Raw genomic sequence first — 20,454 nt, forward strand, 5'->3', positions numbered from 1 at the left:
CCTACCTGCCCTAAGGGAACGATAATGTAGGGATAAAGCTTTGATTAGGCCCCAGAAGTGTACCAGGACCTCTGAAGATGTTGCTTGCTGCTTGTCTGCATAAACTAAATGCGCAACTGAGGCGCGAAAATAGGCCCCGCAAATCTCACTCGATGTTGCTGGGGCCTACACAAAATCTACCAAAGCTTTTTTGTAAGCCATGTGGGTTATAAAAACCCCTAAATAAGCCAAGTGTACCCTCAAACAGATGTCCCATAAGAAATAAAAACCGTACTCCCAGAACACACAAACATTTGCCTAATATATCATATACAAACTGAGTGCCCATAAGATTAGCCCTTTATGCAAGCTAGTAATGCCTCTTATAACACTAGGATTACTGCTTCCCCTTCCCCTAATGGGGTTACTGTCAGCCTTTCTAAATTAACACAGTCTCCGCTGAAAAAATGACTGAACATACCTCATTGCTGTATAGCAAGAAACCGTTCCTCACACTGAAGTTTTCCTGTACTCCTCAGCTTCTGTGGGAACAGCAGTGGACCTTAGTTACAAATGCTAAGATCATCATCCTCCAGGCAGAAATCTTCATCTATGTCCTGCCTGAGAGTAAATAGTACAACACTGGTACCATTTAAAAATAACAAACTCTTGATTGAAGATAAAATAAAACTAACAGTTTAACACCTCTTTCACTTTACCCTTCCTGCTTAGAGCCGGCAAGAGAATGACTGGGGGGTGGAGTTAAGGGGGGAGCTATATAGTCAGCTCTGCTGTGGTGCTCTCTTTGCCACTTCCTGTTAGGAAGGATAATATCCCACAAGTAAGGATGAATCCGTGGACTTGGTACATCTTGCAAAAGAAAATGTAATTTTCCATTGTTCTCTTCAAGTATTGGTCTTTGGTTTACAGACATATACAAGATAAATAAGCATTTATATGTACACAATGTGATAAAGTAATCAGATCCGATTATACCTACAGGCTCAACCCATTTTATTAGGTTGTGGCTTCAAAACACAAAATCAGCTATTTAATATACACAAATAAGCCTTAAAAAGCAAATTCTCATACATTTTATACTCTGCAGTTGGGAAAAAAAGTAATTGGAAACACATTAAAGGGACAGTCTATACCAGAATTGTTATTGTTTAAAAAGATACGCAATGCCTTTACTACCCGTTCCCCAGCTTTGCACAACCAACATTTGCACAACCAATTGATGATAAAAGTAAATTGAAAAGTTGTTTAAAATTACATGCCCTATCTGAATCATGAAAGTTTTTTTTTGGACTTGACTGTCCCTTTAATAAAGGGTGGGGTCGTGGACACTCCATATCCGGAAAGAAAGAAATTTATCAGGTAAGGATAAATTTTTTCTTTCCTAAAATATGGAGAGTTCACAACGTTATTCAATTACTAGTGGGAATCAATACCCAAGCTAGAGGACACAGAATGAACAGGGAAGGAGAACAAGACAGGCAGAAGGAAGGCACCACCGCTTGAAGAACCTTTCTCCCAAAACAGGCTTCAGCCGAGGCAAAAGGATGAAATTTGGAAAATTTGGAAAAAGTTTGCAGAGAGGACCAAGTTGCAGCCTTGCAAAGCTGTTCCACAGAAGCTTTATCTTTGAAAGCTGAAGAAGAGGAGACAGCCCTAATGGAATGAGCTGTAATTCTTTCAGGAGTCTCATAAGCAAAACGAATCAAACTTCTCAACCAGACGGAAAGAGAAGTAGAAGTAGCCTTCTGACCCTTACGCTTTCCTGAGAAACAAACAAACAGGGCAGAAGGCTGGCAAAAAGTCGCCTGTAGGGTAGAATTTTAGAGCATGCACAACATCCAAGTTGCGCAACAGACGTTCTTTATGAGAAGGATTGGGACAGAGATAAGGAAAAACAATATCCTGATTAATATTTCTATCCGAAACCACTTTAGGAAGAAACCCCAATTCAGAACGAAGTACCGCCTTATGCGCATAAAAGATAAGGTAAGGTGAAGCACATTGCAAATACGAGATTTCTAAAACTCTCAGAGCAGAAGAGATAGCAATAAGAAACAAAACCTTCCAAGATAGCAACTTAATATCTATGGAATGCATTGGCTCAAACAGAGCCTGCTGCAAAATTTTAAGAACAAGATTAAGGATCCAAGGAGGAGCAACAGGTTTAAACACAGGCCTGATTCTGACCAGGGCCTGACAAAAAAATTGAACATCTGGCAAATCTGCCAGACGCTTGTGTAACAAAATAGATAATGCAGAAATCTGACCTTTCAGAGAACTGACTGACAACCCTTTTTCCAGACCTTCCTGGAGAAAATTTTTTTTCTAGGAATCCTGACCCTACTCCAAGAGTAGCCGTTAGATTCACACCAATAAAGGTATTTACGCCATACCTTATGGTAAATTTTTCGAGTAACAGGCTTGCAAGCCTGGATCATGGTATCAATGACTGACTCAGAAAATCCACGCTTAGACTGAACTAAGCGTTCAATCTCCAAGCAGTCAGCTTCAGAGAAATTAGATTTGGATAGAGGAACGAACCTGGAGTTAGAAGAAGCAAGCTCCAAAGTGGCTGAGAAGACATCTTCACTAGGTCTGCATACCAGATCCTGTGAGACCACGCAGGAGCTATTAGAATTAACGATGCTCTCTCTCTCAGAGCGGCCTGAGGATCTCTTGAACTTGAACCATACCTTGGAAGCTTGACGTTCTGCCGAGGTGCCATCAAATCCAACTCCGGCACCCCCCATTTGAGGCTTTACCTGGAAAACACCTCCGAATGGAGAGCCCACTCCCCGGGATGAAATGTCTGTCTGCTCAGGAAATCTGTTTCCCAGTTGTCCACTCCAGGAATGTGGATGGCAGACAGACAACAATTGTGAGCTTCCACCCGCTGAATAATCCGTGGCCACCTCCTTCATGGCTAAGGAACTCCGAGTTCCTCCCTGGTGGTGATGTAAGCCACTGAGGTAATGTTGTTCGACTGAAACCTGATAAACCGGGCTAAGGACAATTGAGGCAAAGCCATCAGAGCATTGTAAATCACTCTCAACTCCAAGATGTTTATGGGGAGAGCAGACTTCTCCCAGGTCCATAGTCCCTGCGTCTTTAACAAGTCCCAGACTGCTCCCCAGCCTAGCAGGCTGGCGTCCGTGGTCACAATCACCCGGAAGCATGTGCCCTGAGACAGATGGTCCTGAGAAAGCCACCACGAAAAAGAGTCTCTTGTGGACTGGTCTAGATATATCCTCTGAGACAGATCCAAATGGTCTCCATTCCATAGTCTGAGCATTAAGAATTGCAGAGCTCTCAAATAAAATCGAGCAAAGGGAATGATGTCCATGGAAGCAACCATCAGACCAATTACCTCTAGACATTGAGCCACTGATGGCCGAACAGTAGACTGAAGAGAGAGGCAAGAGGAGAGAATTTTGGATTTTCTGACCTCTGTCAGAAAAAAATTCATAGATAGGGAATCTATTTATGGTCCCCAAGAAAACCACCCTTGTAGCTTGAACAAGGAAACTCTTTTCCAGATTCACTTTTCAACCATGGGAACATAGAAAAGACAACAAGATCTCTGCTTGCTTGTTGAAAAGATGGTGCCTGAACAATATGTCGTTCAGTTATGGCGCCACTGCAATTCCCCGAGACCTGATCACTGCCAAGAGAGCCTCCAGAAAATTTGAGAAAATTCTGGGAGCTGTGGCAAGGCCAAACGGAAGAGCAACAAACTGAAAGTGTTTGTCTAGAAAGGCGAATCTCAGGAATTTGTGATGATCACTGTGGTTGGGAATATGAAGATACATGTCCTTCAGGTCTATGGTCTTCATGAACTGACCCTCTTGGACCAAAGGAAGAATGGAATGAATGGTTTCCATTTTGAAGGATGGCACCCTGAGAAACTTGTTGAGGCACTTTAGGCCTTAAATGGGAACCACGAACAGATTTGAATAGAATCCTAGACCCTGTTCCCTTACTGGAACTGGAACAATGACTCCCAGGAAGGAAAGGTCCTTAATGCAGTTCAAAAATGCCTCTCTTTTTTTTTTTGAGTTTTAAAACAAGCTTTATTGAAGAGAAGGTAAGAACAACATTTTCAAAACAGAGACATTTCATTGTTCATGGATACAGCCATTTCAATATGCATGGTAAGTGACTTATTACAGAACCACTTTAATCATATGTGCTGTTCGCAGGTGATATCTATTTACCAAATATTCTGTTTCTCCTTGCTGAGCGAGTTGCTAGTAGCTGGTTTATTATTTTTGAGCTTGTTTCGGCTAGCCAATACGCTCGCCATGTTATGAATTCGATATTAACAGATAAACTTATACTTTGGAACCTAACATCAGGATCTTTGGTTTCACATATCTGGAAACTGCTCGGCTTTCTGTTACATACCACCAAGACATGGTTAATGCCTAATGTTACAACCTTACCATTCGTAAGGCTTGAGAAATAAAAGAAAGGAAAGAAAGAGAGCACCAAGCAGGGGGGGGGGGGGGGAGAGAGAAAAAAAAAAAAAAAAGGGGAGTGGAAGGGGGGGGGGGGAGGGAGCGGAGGGGGGGTAGGGTAGTGATTCTCAAGTGGTAGAGAGTCACAGAATTCGTCATGCCTCCTGCGGCAGTCCACTGCACTGCATTTACCCCCATCACAACCCTCTGCCCTCCCATACCAGTGTCATCATTTCATGCGTGGCTAGTTTACCTGTTTTGAGATAGTGATATCGTTCCAGTCTTAGTAGATCCCCCACTCTGTTTCTCCATTCCTGTAAAGTCGGACCCTGTGTTTTTTTCCAGTGAACAGGTATTAGACCCTTTGCACTGTTTAACATTAACAAGAGGAGCAGATACTTGTCCTCTCCTGTCACCTTGGGTAGTTCATGGTATATCAGATAGGTAGGTTTTGGTGGAATTATGGTCCCCAATTTTTTACTCATTTCTCCTAAAACTTCCTCCCAATAGGGCTGTATATGGGGGCATGCCCACCATATGTGTAATAGTGTCCCCTCCTCCCCACAACCCCTCCAGCATCCCCCGTCTACGTGTGGATAGATTTTGTGTAGTCGTTGGGGCCTCATGTACCATCTGCTTAAGAGCTTGTAATGTGTTTCCTGTATTTTCATGGAGACTGATGCTTTTTTGGCTTTCGCAAAGATCTTAATCCAATCTTTCACGTCTATATCTTGGGATAGTTCGGCTTGCCATGTTGCAGTATAAGTCGGCAGGGTAGTGTCTCCCTTTGTGAGTAAAGTTTTGTATATTTGTGAGATTAAGTGTGACGGGGTCTGGGTCATTGTGCACAATGTCTCGTAGAGTGTTCTTTGTCTGGTCAGGGCCGCCCTGTCTCTGTGCGTTGTTATGTAATGTTGCATTTGCGGCATGCCTCTCTTTTTACCTGGTCTGCAGATAATCTTGAGAGGTGGAATCTGCCCCTGGGAGGAAAAGTTTTGAATTCTATTTTGTAAATCTGAGATACTATGTCCACAGTCCAAGGATCTGGGACATACCATCTCCATGCTTGACAAAACATGGAAAGTCTGCTCCTCACTTGATCCGAACCCGGACCCGACCCGTTATGTTGACTTAGACTCAGCTGAGGGTTTCTTTGATTGCTTCCCCTTATTCCAAGACTGATTGGGCTTCCAAGAAGACTTGGACTGTTCCTGCTTGGGAGAGGAGGACTTTTGACCTTTGAAGTTACGAAAGGAACAAAAATAACTTTGACGACCTTTGAGTCTGTTCTTCTTGTCTTGCGGTAGAAAAGACCCTTTTCCACCCATAATATCAGAAATTATTTCTGCCAGACCAAGTCCAAAGAAGGTCTTCCCCAGACATCTTGGCTCCCAGCCTAATACTTGCATGTTAGCATAAAAAAATAAAGTAATTGGCTAGTTTGAGAGCCTTAATCCTATCTAGTATCTCCTCCAATGGAGTCTATACTAAAAGTGATTCAGACTAGGCGTTGCACCAATAAGATGCCGCGCTTGCTACTGTGGCAATACAAACTGCAGGTTGCCATTGAAGACCTTGATGAACATACATCTTCTTTAAATAAGCTTCTAGTTTTTTTTCCATGGGATCCTTAAAGGAGCAGCTATCCTCTATAGGGATTGTAGTTCTCTTAGTCAGAGTAGAAATAGCCCCTTCTACTTTAGGCACCGTGCGTCAAGAATCTTTAATGGAATCAACAACAGGAAAGATCATTTTAAATACGGGAGACGGGAAGAAAGGAATCCCTGGCTTCTCCCATTCCTGTGAAATAATCTCCGTCACACGGTCTGGGACAGGAAAAACTTCCACAGAGTAACATCATAATATTTATTACGTTTACTAGACTTCTTAGGGTTGACAACGACAGAAGTAGCGGAGTCGTCCAAAGTAGCCAATACCTCCTTTAACAGTAGAAGTTTACTTTTTCAGTATCAGATGAAGGAATAACACTGTCTGAATCTGAGATTTCACTCTCAGAGGCTACCGGCGTATCCTCCTCATCAGACTTATGAGGGAGGGCAACCTGCGTAGCAGTAGGTAGAACAGAAACATTACTATCTGAATGTCTAATTTTTAGGGATGCAGCAACATTTCGGCCGAAAAATTTTATTTTTAGCTATTTCGGTTTTCGTTTTTTTTGCCTGTTATTTTCGGTAAAAATATTGTGTAGCATGTTTCAAATTTTGCTGTTTAAGTTTATTACTTGACTTACTGTTCTGCATATAATGAGTTTTCTAGGACTATAATTGGTAAAAAAAAAAAAAAACTGTTAAATATGATTGTTACATAGAACTAAATGAAGAATAATACAGTATATTGATATTTATAATTGTTTTAAGTAGGGATGCACCAAAATTTTGGTCGCAGAAACATTTTGGCCGAAAATGGTATTCTTTTTTGCCTGTTTTTTTCTTGGTAAAATTATTGTATAGCATATTATTGTTTTAAGATATTTTTGTCCAATTTTAGTGTGTAACTTTCAATAAAAGTGTGAGCTTTTTTTATTGGCTCTAATTATGCAAAAAAAAAAATAATTTGAAAATATACATTTTCGGTATCAGTTTCAGTTTTCGGCCAAGTGCATCCTGGATTTTCGGATTCGGTTTCGGTCCAGAATTTCCATTTCGGTGCATCACTACTAATTTTCCTCTTGCGTTTTCCCAGCATAGGAAAAGCAGATAATGCCGCAGATACAGCAGAAGATACCTGTGCAGCAAAATCTGCAGGCAAATAAACTCCTCCAGGAGGCTGAGAGGAACTGCAGGGCACTGTATATGACGCCATAGAGGCTTGGGACGTTTGAGGAGAAAGCTGTGGCATTGCCTGAACAGCATCATCCTGAGATTACATTGGGCTCAGAGGGCAACAATGTATCTTTAAATTGAAGTGTTCTAGCTAAGCATGCAGCACAGAATTGCATAGGCAAAACAATTTATGCCTCCAGGCATAACAAGCATTTGTCAAAAAACACAGGGTCATGGTCCATGTCTATAATACTAAATAAAAAATTCCCCAAATTGTATTTTTTTTTTAAATACACTGTCACTTTAAGAATTTTTAATACCACAATTTGACTGCCAGAAGTCTCTAAAACGATCGTATAGTAGATTGACACTGAAGAGACTGAAATTCAATTACTCCGCTCCGTTAATATCCGACAGCAGATTAGTCACATGACCGACATAGAGAGGAAACTACGCACCAAGTAAAAGTCACGCGTTTCCCTCTGCCTACAACATAAGATGCAAGTAGCTGCAGCTAGTTTCAAACTCAAGCAGTCTCTCAGTTAGCCTGTTTTAGCTAAGCAAGCAAAGAAAACCAACTGCCAAATTTTAAGTTTATACATAAATCCCTGTATAAAACATAAGCCACACATATACTAATAAAGTATTTCAACAAAATTAGCCCAAAGAGGAAAAACTTCCCAATAAAGGGAAAATTAACCCCTAGTCTCAACATACATAATGTGCCTGCCCACTGCCAAAGAAAACCCTGTATAAAGTATATTAAAAATGTCCCCATCTACTGCATATGACATATTCTTCTGAAGTGCAAGTTTCCAAGACCTAGAAGATAAAAGCACTTACCTGTTGTCTAGCTGTCCATAGACCTGTAGAAAAAGAAAGAACAGAGTCTATCTTTCTGTACCATTGGCAGCAATGTGTTAGGAAACAAAGCAAGGACTACCTCACAACTTCCTAACTGCTTAAAAGCCACCACTACTCTACTGAAGAGATTGACGTGGACTCAGCTATACCCAAATCCTTGCTTGCAGGGAAAAGTACCCGAAAAGGGAATTCATTTCTTCAGACACCAAACTTCACCTCCTCCATTGACAGAGGTAAAGAGAATGGCTAGGGATTATGGGTAGGGGAGTGACACTTAACAGCTTTGCTGTGGTGCTCTTTGCCTCCTCCTGCTGGACAGGAGTAATATTCCCAATAGTAATTCCAATGTGAACTGGCACCAAGGTAACCCCCACCACTGGGGTTGCAAATTTTTGCAGGTGTGCAAGCTATCAGACAAGCACCAATAGTCTGTAAAGATAATGTCCAAAGTAGTATAGCAGCACCACCAATTTAATATAAAAGAGTTACTTTATTAAGCCAGCATAAAACAGACAATGTTTCGGATTTCTATCCTTAATCATGTCTTTGGATTGTATTTGAATATAGGTGTGATTTTGTATAGGTAAGGGTTAAGATGAATAGAGGTGTATATGGGGGCATGGTTACAGCCTATTTAAGGTTGATTTTAAATGTATTCACATTAGACATGATTAAGAATATAAATCCGAAACGTTGTCTGTTTTATGCTGGCTTAATAAAGTAACTCTTTTATATTAAATTGGTGGTGCTGCTATACTACTTCGGACAATATTACCAATAGTAATTGAATGACGTTGTGGACTCTCCATATCTTAAGAAAGAAAACAAAATTGATTCCCCCCCCCCCTTTTATGTTTAAAGGGACAGTAAATATTAAATAGTTTTTTTTTCATTTCCTTGTGCAGCATGTCCAATATCAATTACTATTATGATAGTTTCACCCTCTGTAAATAAAGATTATTTATACAGCTCCGCTGAGTCTGTTAATATACCAAAACCCTCCTTCATGAGACTGCTCAATCATGCCATTCATTTCACTGTAGAGTGTTCCTGTGCTGGGTAAAGCTGTCGGATACACAAGAATATGATTTTTTTTTTAAATTAATTCTTGGAGGTATTTAGCAAACATAAAAACAAAACAGATTCCTTACCGTATGATGCAAGGCAAGGTTGTCCTCTTCAAGTCTGTGTATAGAGCTCAGAGATCGTGAGGTGAGTTTATTTCTGTATTGGTATTGCTGTCTAAAAGAAGAGTTACAACAATGAGGTTACTTAATCTGGCAAATATATTTTACAGGTATCAGATAAATGTGTAAATATTGTTGTACAAACATATATTGCTCTATTAATTCTCACTAGTTAATACAATAGATGTGCTGGTGGTGGGAGGGAGAGGGACAAGCCCCTTTTTAAGCATCTTTCCTCTCAGCATACCACATTTTGCCCCAGGTTATAAATATATTTGTTTAACACCTGCAATTGAGTTAAACACACATGTAAAGTGTCATACTGGAGCCGCAGAGTACTGCTGGATCCAAGAGTAAACTGCTGCTGACCCAATTAGAGCCCCTAGTCAGAAGACCAAGCTGTACAACTAGCACTGATGAGTGGCTCATACTTTAACTATGTGTTTAAACCATGTATGTAAATAGAACATTATTGAATGTTTATTCAACATTAATAGTGAGTCCAAAGATTTTAAATAAATGTTTTTATTTAAAAGAAAATTCAAGTAATAAGTTCAACTTTACAAATATAAATATTATTATCACTACACAACCATCTAAATGCACAGATTCACTGACAGTCCAGACTAAAAGATATAGATATATATCATTGTCATTGGCTAACACAACGTTAGCTGTCTAGACAACCCATTTAGTCAGGCACCAATGCCAAACTCATTTTCCTTCTACCCCAGAAGGCAAAGTCAAACAGCCATGTGGGATTATATGTGACGTAAAAAGCAGCAGTGTGATGGTCAAAAGATTACATTATTATTAATAAGATAAGGGAATGAATGCAAGGAGTGGGGTATTATTATTATTATTAAGACATGGGAATGAATGCAAGGATTGCGGTATTATTATTGTTATTATTATTAATAAGATATGGGAATGAATGCAAGGAGTGAGGTATTATTATTGTTATTGTTATTAATAAGATATGGGAATGAATGCAAGGAGTGAGGTATTATTATTGTTATTATTATTAATAAGATATGGGAATGAATGCAAAGAGTGGGGTATTATTATTGTTATTATTATTAATAAGATATGGGAATGAATGCAAGGAGTGGGGTATTATTATTGTTATTAATAATAAGATATGGGAATGAATGCAAGGAGTGGGTTATTATTATTGTTATTAATAAGATATGGGAATGAATGCAAGGAGTGAGGTATTATTATTGTTATTATTATTAATAAGATATGGGAATGAGTGCAAGGAGTGGGGTATTATTATTGTTATTATTATTAATAAGATATGGGAATGAATGCAAGGAGTGGGGTATTATTATTGTTATTAATAATAAGATATGGGAATGAATGCAAGGAGTGGGTTATTATTATTGTTATTATTAATAAGATATGGGAATGAGTGCAAGGAGTGGGGTATTATTATTGTTATTATTAATAAGATATTGGAATGAATGCAAGGAGTGGGTTATTATTATTGTTATTAATATTAATAAGATATGGGAATGAATGCAAGGAGTGGGGTATTATTGTTATTAATAAGATATGGGAATGAATGCAAGGAGTGGGATATTATTATTGTTATTAATATTAATAAGATATGGGAATGAATGCAAGGAGTGGGATATTATTATTGTTATTAATATTAATACGATGTGGGAATGAATGCAAGGAGTGGGTTATTATTATTGTTATTATTATTAATACGATGTGGGAATGAGTGCAAGGAGTGGGGAATTATTATTGTTATTAATATTAATAAAATATGGGAATGAATGCAAGGAGTGGGGTATTATTATTGTTATTATTAATAAGATATGGGAATGAATGCAAGGAGTGGGTTATTATTATTGTTATTATTAATAAGATATGGGAATGAATGCAAGGAGTGGGTTATTATTATTGTTATTATTAATAAGATATGGGAATGAATGCAAGGAGTGGGTTATTATTATTGTTATTATTAATAAGATATGGGAATGAGTGCAAGGAGTGGGGTATTATTATTATTGTTATTATTAATAAGATATGGGAATGAATGCAAGGAGTGGGGTATTATTATTGTTATTATTATTAATAAGATATGGGAATGAATGCAAGGAGTGGGTTATTATTATTGTTATTATTAATAAGATATGGGAATGAATGCAAGGAGTGGGGTATTATTATTGTTATTAATAATAAGATATGGGAATTAATGCAAAGAGTGGGGTATTATTATTGTTATTAATAATAAGATGTGGGAATGAATGCAAGGAGTGGGGTATTATTATTGTTATTAATAATAATATATGGAAATGAGTGCAAGGAGTGGGGTATTATTATTGTTATTATTAATAAGATATGGGAATGAATGCAAGGAGTGGGGTATTATTATTGTTATTAATATTAATAAGATATGGGAATGAATGCAAGGAGTGGGGTATTATTATTGTTATTATTATTAATAAGATATGGGAATGAATGCAAGGAGTGGGGTATTATTATTGTTATTAATATTAATAAGATATGGGAATGAATGCAAGGAGTGGGGTATTATTATTGTTATTAATATTAATAAGATATGGGAATGAATGCAAGGAGTGGGGTATTATTATTGTTATTAATAAGATATGGGAATGAATGCAAGGAGTGGGGTATTATTATTGTTATTAATAAGATATGGGAATGAATGCAAGGAGTGGGGTATTATTATTGTTATTAATATTAATAAGATATGGGAATGAATGCAAGGAGTGGGGTATTATTATTGTTATTAATAAGATATGGGAATGAATGCAAGGAGTGGGGTATTATTATTGTTATTAATATTAATAAGATATGGGAATGAATGCAAGGAGTGGGGTATTATTATTGTTATTAATAAGATATGGGAATGAATGCAAGGAGTGGGGTATTATTATTGTTATTAATAAGATATGGGAATGAATGCAAGGAGTGGGGTATTATTATTATTAAGAAGATATGGGAATGAATGCAAGGAGTGGGGTATTATTATTGTTATTAATAATAAGATATGGGAATGAATGCAAGGAGTGGGGTATTATTATTGTTATTAATAATAAGATATGGGAATGAATGCAAGGAGTGGGGTATTATTATGGTTATTATTAATAATAATATATGGAAATGAGTGCAAGGAGTGGGGTATTATTATTATAATTAATAAGATATGGGAATGAGTGCAAGGAGTGGGGTATTATTATTGTTATTATTATTAATAAGATATGGCAATGAATGCAAGGAGTGGGATATTATTATTATTATTAATAAGATATGGGAGTGAGTGCAAGGAGTGGGTTATTATTATTGTTATTAATATTAATAAGATATGGGAATGAATGCAAGGAGTGGGGTATTATTATTGTTATTAATAATAAGATATGGGAATGAATGCAAGGAGTGGGGTATTATTATTGTTATTAATAATAAGATATGGGAATGAATGCAAGGAGTGGGGTATTATTATTATTATTGTTATTAATAAGATATGGGAATGAATGCAAGGAGTGGGGTATTATTATTGTTATTAATAATAAGATATGGGAATGAATGCAAGGAGTGGGGTATTATTATTGTTATTAATAAGATATGGGAATGAATGCAAGGAGTGGGGTATTATTATTGTTATTAATAAGATATGGGAATGAATGCAAGGAGTGGGGTATTATTATTGTTATTAATAATAAGATATGGGAATGAATGCAAGGAGTGGGGTATTATTGTTATTAATAATAAGATATGGGAATGAATGCAAGGAGTGGGGTATTATTATTGTTATTATTATTAATAAGATATGGGAATGAGTGCAAGGAGTGGGTTATTATTATTGTTATTATTATTATTAATAAGATATGGGAATGAATGCAAGGAGTGGGATATTATTATTATTATTATTATTATTATTAATAAGATATGGGAATGAATGCAAGGAGTGGGGTATTATTATTGTTATTATTATTAATAAGATATGGGAATGAATGCAAGGAGTGGGGTATTATTATTGTTATTAATAAGATATGGGAATGAATGCAAGGAGTGGGGTATTATTATTATTATTGTTATTAATAAGATATGGGAATGAATGCAAGGAGTGGGGTATTATTATTGTTATTATTATTAATAAGATATGGGAATGAATGCAAGGAGTGGGGTATTATTATTGTTATTAATATTAATAAGATATGGGAATGAATGCAAGGAGTGGGGTATTATTATTGTTATTAATATTAATAAGATATGGGAATGAATGCAAGGAGTGAGGTATTATTATTGTTATTAATAAGATATGGGAATGAATGCAAGGAGTGGGGTATTATTATTGTTATTATTATTAATAAGATATGGGAATGAATGCAAGGAGTGGGGTATTATTATTGTTATTATTATTAATAAGATATGGGAATGAATGCAAGGAGTGGGGTATTATTATTGTTATTAATAAGATATGGGAATGAATGCAAGGAGTGGGGTATTATTATTGTTATTATTATTAATAAGATATGGGAATGAATGCAAGGAGTGGGGTATTATTATTGTTATTATTATTAATAAGATATGGGAATGAATGCAATGAGAGGTATTATTATTGTTATTATTATTAATAAGATATGGGAATGAATGCAAGGAGTGGGGTATTATTATTGTTATTATTATTAATAAGATATGGGAATGAATGCAAGGAGTGAGGTATTATTATTGTTATTATTATTAATAAGATATGGGAATGAATGCAAGGAGTGGGGTATTATTATTGTTATTATTATTAATAAGATATGGGAATGAATGCAAGGAGTGGGGTATTGTTATTATTAAGAAGATATGGGAATGAATGCAAGGAGTGGGGTATTGTTATTATTAAGAAGATATGGGAATGAATGTAAGGAGTGGGGTATTATTATTGTTATTAATAATAAGATATGGGAATGAATGCAAGGAGTGGGGTATTATTATTATTAATAAGATATGGGAATGAATGCAAGGAGTGGGGTATTATTATTATTAAGAAGATATGGGAATGAATGCAAGGAGTGGGGTATTATTATTATTAAGAAGATATGGGAATGAATGCAAGGAGTGGGGTATTATTATTGTTATTAATAATAAGATATGGGAATGAATGCAAGGAGTGGGGTATTATTATTATTAATAAGATATGGGAATGAATGCAAGGAGTGGGGTATTATTATTATTAAGAAGATATGGGAATGAATGCAAGGAGTGGGGTACTATTATTATTAAGAAGATATGGGAATGAATGCAAGGAGTGGGGTATTATTATTATTAAGAAGATATGGGAATGAATGCAAGGAGCGGGGTATTATTATTATTAAGAAGATATGGGAATGAATGCAAGGAGTGGGGTATTATTATTGTTATTAATAATAAGATATGGGAATGAATGCAAGGAGTGGGGTATTATTGTTATTAATAATAAGATATGGGAATGAATGCAAGGAGTGGGGTATTATTGTTATTAATAATAAGATATGGGAATGAATGCAAGGAGTGGGGTATTATTCTTGTTATTATTATTAATAAGATGCATTTATTCCCATATCTAACAATACCACTCCTTGCTCCTTGCATTCATTTCCATATCTCAACAATAATAATAAAAATACCCCACTCCTTGCTGCTTGAATACATCCCCATGTCTTAAAAAGCTTTTGACCATCACACTGCTGGTTCCTACATCTCTGTATCCATTTGGATTCACCTTCTACAGGATTCTGAACAACCTGTATTCCTCCATGAGACTCCTTGCATCAATATATGACACTCGCTACCACTTTTCACAGTTTGAAGTTGATCTTCACAGCCTAATTTGTTTAGAAATAAATCCATTTCCCCCCTCTCCTCATGTCTCGCTTATTTGCCATTGTGTCCTTTTCTCTTCCCAGCTACAAGCCCATCTACCTTACACAACACCTTAATAAGTGCCCTAGACCGAGACAGTAAGGCCAAGAGCGGACCCTCAATGCTTTTACTTGGGTTTTTATAAGTGCGTTTCCATTGTACCCTTTGTTGGTGTGCTGAAGAGTACGTCACCATTTTATAAACAAAATGACATTACTTGTACTGTGAATTCGGTCGGTATGTATCCTAATTTGTGGTGACGACATTATCTTGTATTATTGAGATAGGTTCCTTATGCTCCAATAATCATGCACAAGGCCAAAATCAGATACTAAAAGATTATAATATAGGACTCCACAAGGAACGGACGTTTAAAGTGACATTCCAGTCAAAAATTAAATGCACATAGATTTATTACATATTTGAATAGTAACACATTTGCAATATACATGTATTGGCAAAAATGCTTCTAGTAAAAGTTAATACTGTTTTAGTGTTAACATCTTTCTCTGCACGTGCATGTGAAGCATAGCTAGATATTCTCAGTGCACTCACATTTTAAATAATGCAGCTGCTCAGATCATCAGTGGTGCTTGTATCATGTCAGCAAATAACATATTGAGTCATTACCAGATGGTACAAGCACCTTAGCTTCTCTGAGCAAGTGCTGTGTTTAAAATGCTGGTGCACGGTGCATACTTAAATACACTTTAGAAACAGCTATAGATTTTATTAGAAGCATTTTTGCTAATACATGTATATTACAATAATGCTTATGTTCAATACCAAAATGCACCCATGTGGTTTCCAATTTTGGTTGGAATATCCCTTTAAGGGATATGGAATTTAAAATGAAAAACATCCATGATTCAGACAGATCATACAATTAAAAAAAAATCTATTTTCCATCTGTTAACAAATGTACTTCTATCTTTGGATTCCTTAGCTAAAACTTGCCTCCTTTTCATGAGAGCATACAGAGATAAGCTCAGGAGCGTGCACGTGTCTTAAGCACTGTATGGCAGCAGTGTAACAATGTTATACCTATATTGCTTACGACAAGTGCAGGCTCCTCAGCCTAATTTATTATGCTCTCATGGAAAGGAGCCGCAGAGAAGGTTGAATGATAACATAATTAAACTGAAGTTGTTTAAAAGGGACAGTAAAGTCAAAATGAACCTTCTATTATCAAATTGGCTTTGCTTTGTTCTCTTTGTATCTTTGTTGAAGAGAATACCTAGGTAAGCTCAGGAGCATCAATACAATGCAGGGAGTTAGCTGGTGAATGGTTGCTTAACATATATGCCTTTTTTCATTGGCTCACAAGATGTGTTTAGCTAGCTCCCAATAGTGTGTAGCTGCTCCTAAAACTACTTTAACAAAGGATGTGAAGAGAACAAAGCCAATTTGATAATGGAAGTAAATAGAAAAGTTGGTTAAAATCCCATATTCAATGTGAATCATGAAGCTTTATTTTGACTTATTTTTTCTTTTTAAATTCTATGCTCTACCTCAGCGTTTCTCAACCACGGTCCTCAAGTTCCCCCTAACAGGCCAGAGTTTAATTACAGCTGAACTAGAGCACAGGTGACAATCAGTTGATGGGTGAGAGCAGGTTAGTAACCATGGTTACTGATCAGCTGGTTATTACACCTGTGCTCTAGTGCCGCTATAATGAAAACCTTACCTGTTGGGGTTACTTAACGACCACAGTTGAGAAACACTGCTCCTCTACCTGAATCACATTTGACTGCCATGCCCCTTTAAAAATCCCAGAGACTGATGAAATACAACAAAGCACGACTCCCAGGAGATATGTAACACAGTATTAGAGGCTGTAGCATGAATCATTCACTCATCCAGTGAAGAAGTGTTTCATATGTGTTATATATTTGTATAGATGTAGTTTTATGTCAGTCTTGCATTGTAATCTTTTTTTTTTTTATTCTCAGACATTTAGAATTTACATCTCTCATGATTCATCTATTGCCAGAGGGGATGAAGTGTGCTTTTCATACAATGGTCATATCTCTTATATAAACATGTTTTACTTGTGTTTTCTTGGCCCAATAGCAAGTAGAATAGTGAGAGCCTGTGCTCTCCTCACAGCAGTATTAATTACATTTGGCTTAGCCAAGAAAGTTTATCCAGAAATGTATTGCCAAATTGATAATAAGGCTTTTATGATTATCTTACAAACAGAAAAAGCTTTTTCTATTTACTTTAATAATGTATTTAAGGCTGTACGGAGTGAACAAAACTTGCACTTGGGAGGAATGATGGTTGGTGTAAGTTTATACAAAGGACAAGACTGTGATCAGAGGAAGAACTTCAACTGAAGTATGTGTGACTCCCAAAAGAGCCAGGCTATCTGCTATTCAAGCAAAAAGAAAAAAATATTTCAGTCAATGGGCCAAAATAGTTGAAAAATGACATGATCCAATTCATTACAGCATGTAATTTTATGACTATCACCCTACGTTACTGTGTGCTTGGGTCCGGAGCGGCATTTCTACTGTGTGTTTAACCTCTTTGCGGGAGTTAAACATACACTAATGCAGGGTCAATACTAATAGCCATAAAATTACATGATCTATTGGATTAGAGAATGTCATTTTTCAAGTATTATGGCCCTTTAAAGGGACATTCTAGGGAATACATTTCCAATAATGCTGCAGCCTGAGGAGTGGGAATGCAGAAAGTTTAACTGCCTCACTGTTAGTATCTGCATGGGTCCCCAAGCATGGAGGGATCCACACGTGCAACATCAACAGAACTCACTGCAGCTCATAGGTTACACATTGTACAGGAGCAGGCAGCTAAACAGCACTGTGCAGCACCGCATCCTGATGCAGATACAGACACCGCAGGGACCTGGTAATTACTTAAAGGTTCGCTATATAAGAATATAGGAACCATTTTTTTTTTAAATTGTATGTTCTGTCTAATTCACAAAAGAAAAACTTAAATGCTTACCTGATCATTTCCTTTCTGTATGAGGAGAGTCTACAGCTTCATTCCTTACTTGTGGGAATACAGAATCTGGCCACCAGGAGGAAGCAAAGACACCACAGCCAAAGGCTTAAATACCTCCCCCACTCCCCTCATCCCCCAGTCATTCTGCCGTGGGAACAAGAAACAGTAGGAGAAATATCAGGGTATAAATGGTGCCGGAAGAACAAACAAAATTTTGCTCCGCCCAACGGAGAAATCAGGCGGGGGCCGTGGACTCTCCTCATACAGATGGAAAGGGAATTTTCAGGTAAGAATAATTTATGTTTTCCATCTTAATATGAAGAGAGTCCACGGCTTTATTCCTTACTTGTGGGAAACATATACCCAAGCTCTAGAGGACACTGAATGAAAACGGGAGGGTAAAGAGGTGGACCCAATTCTCTGGGCACCACAACCTGCAAAACCTTTCTCCCAAAAGCTGCTTCAGCCGAAGTAAACACGTCAAATTTGTAACATTTTTAAAAAGTATGCAAGGAGGACCAGGTAGCAACCCTACAAATCTGCTCCATAGAGGCCACATTTTTGAAGGCCCAAGAAGAAGCCACAGCTCTAGTTGAATGGGCCGTAATCCTCTGAGGAGGCTTATGTCCCGCTGTTTCATATGCTAAGCGTATAATACTCCTCAACCAAAAGGATAGGGCAGTGGGAGAAGCCTTCTGCGCTTCCCTGAATAGACAATAAACAATGCCGAAGTCTATCTAAATTCCTTTGTAGCTTGAAGATAGAATTTCAAAGATTTGAAAAGGAGGATTAGGACACAAGGAAGGAACCACAATCTCCTGATGTTGCAATCAGAGACCACCTTAGGGAGGATACCCAACCCAGTACGAAGAACAGCCTTATCAGCATGAAAAACTAGGTAAGGAGGCTCACATTGCAAGGCCACCATCTCAGAGACTCTGCGTGCCAAAGCAATAGCCAGTAGAAAAAGAACCTTCCAAGACAGTAACTTAATGTCAACCGAATGCATGGGCTCAAACGGAGCCCTCTGCAACACCTTAAGAACCAAATTTAAACTCCAAGGAGGAGCGGAATGTCTAAACACAGGTCTGATTCTGGACAGAGCCTGAACAAAAACATAATTTATGCTTACCTGATAAATTTATTTCTCTTGTGATGTATCGAGTCCACGGATTCATCCATACTTGTGGGATATTCTCCTTCCCTACAGGAAGTGGCAAAGAGAGCACCCACAGCAGAGCCGTCTATATAGCTCCTCCCTTAGCTCCACCCCCCCAGTCATTCAACCGAAGGCTAGGAAGAAAAAGGAGAGACTATAGGGTGCAGTGGTGACTGAAGTTTATTTAAATAAAAATATACTGCCTGTCTTAAATAAACAGGGCGGGCCATGGACTCGATACATCACAAGAGAAATAAATTTATCAGGTAAGCATAAATTATGTTTTCTCTTGTAAGATGTATCAAGTCCACGGATTCATCAATACTTGTGGGATACCAATACCAAAGCTTTAGGACACGGATGAAGGGAGGGACAAGACAGGTACCTTAAACGGAAGGCACCACTGCTTGTAGAACCTTTCTCCCAAAAATAGCCTCCGAAGAAGCAAAAGTATCGAATTTGTAAAATTTGGAAAAAGTATGAAGCGAAGACCAAGTCGCTGCCATACAAATTTGTTCAACAGAAGCCTCATTTTTAAAAGCCCATGTGGAAGCCACTGCTCTAGTAGAATGAGCAGTAATTCTTTCAGGATGCTGCTGGCCAGCAGTCTCATAAGCCAAACGGATGATGCTTTTCAGCCAAAAGGAAAGAGAGGTAGCCGTAGCCTTTTGACCTTTCCGTTTACCAGAATAAACAACAAACAATGAAGATGTTTGACGGAAATCTTTAGTTGCTTGTAAGTAGAACTTTAAAGCACAAACCACATCAAGATTGTGCAACAGACGTTCTTTCTTTGATGAAGGATTAGGACACAGTGAAGGAACAACAATCTCCTGATTGATATTCCTATTAGAAACAACCTTAGGAAGAAACCCAGGTTTGGTACGCAAAACCAGCTTATCTGCATGGAAAACAAGGTAAGGTGAATCACACTGTAAAGCAGATAACTCAGAAACTCTTCGAGACGAAGAGAAAGCTACTAAAAACAAAACTTTCCAAGATAGAAGCTTAATATCTATGGAATGCATAGGTTCAAACGGAACCCCTTGAAGAACTTTAAGAACTAAGCTTAGGCTCCATGGCGGAGCAACAGGTTTAAATACAGGCTTGATCCTAACCAAGGCCTGACTAAACGCTTGAACGTCTGGGACATCTGA

At 37.5% G+C, this 20,454-nt stretch overlaps 1 protein-coding gene across 1 annotated transcript in view; it reads right to left on the reverse strand.

The window, feature by feature from the left end:
* CEP112 (centrosomal protein 112) overlaps window positions 1-20,454 on the reverse strand; it is a 1,492,843-nt gene that overhangs the window by 1,361,352 nt on the left and 111,037 nt on the right. Inside the window, exon 5 of the mRNA XM_053707805.1 lies at window positions 9,256-9,346. Coding sequence (XP_053563780.1) covers window positions 9,256-9,346 — 91 coding nt within the window. The remainder of the gene's footprint in view (window positions 1-9,255; window positions 9,347-20,454) is intronic.

Source organism: Bombina bombina, chromosome 1 (genome assembly GCF_027579735.1).
Source record: "Bombina bombina isolate aBomBom1 chromosome 1, aBomBom1.pri, whole genome shotgun sequence".
Classification (NCBI taxonomy): Eukaryota; Metazoa; Chordata; class Amphibia; order Anura; family Bombinatoridae; genus Bombina; species Bombina bombina.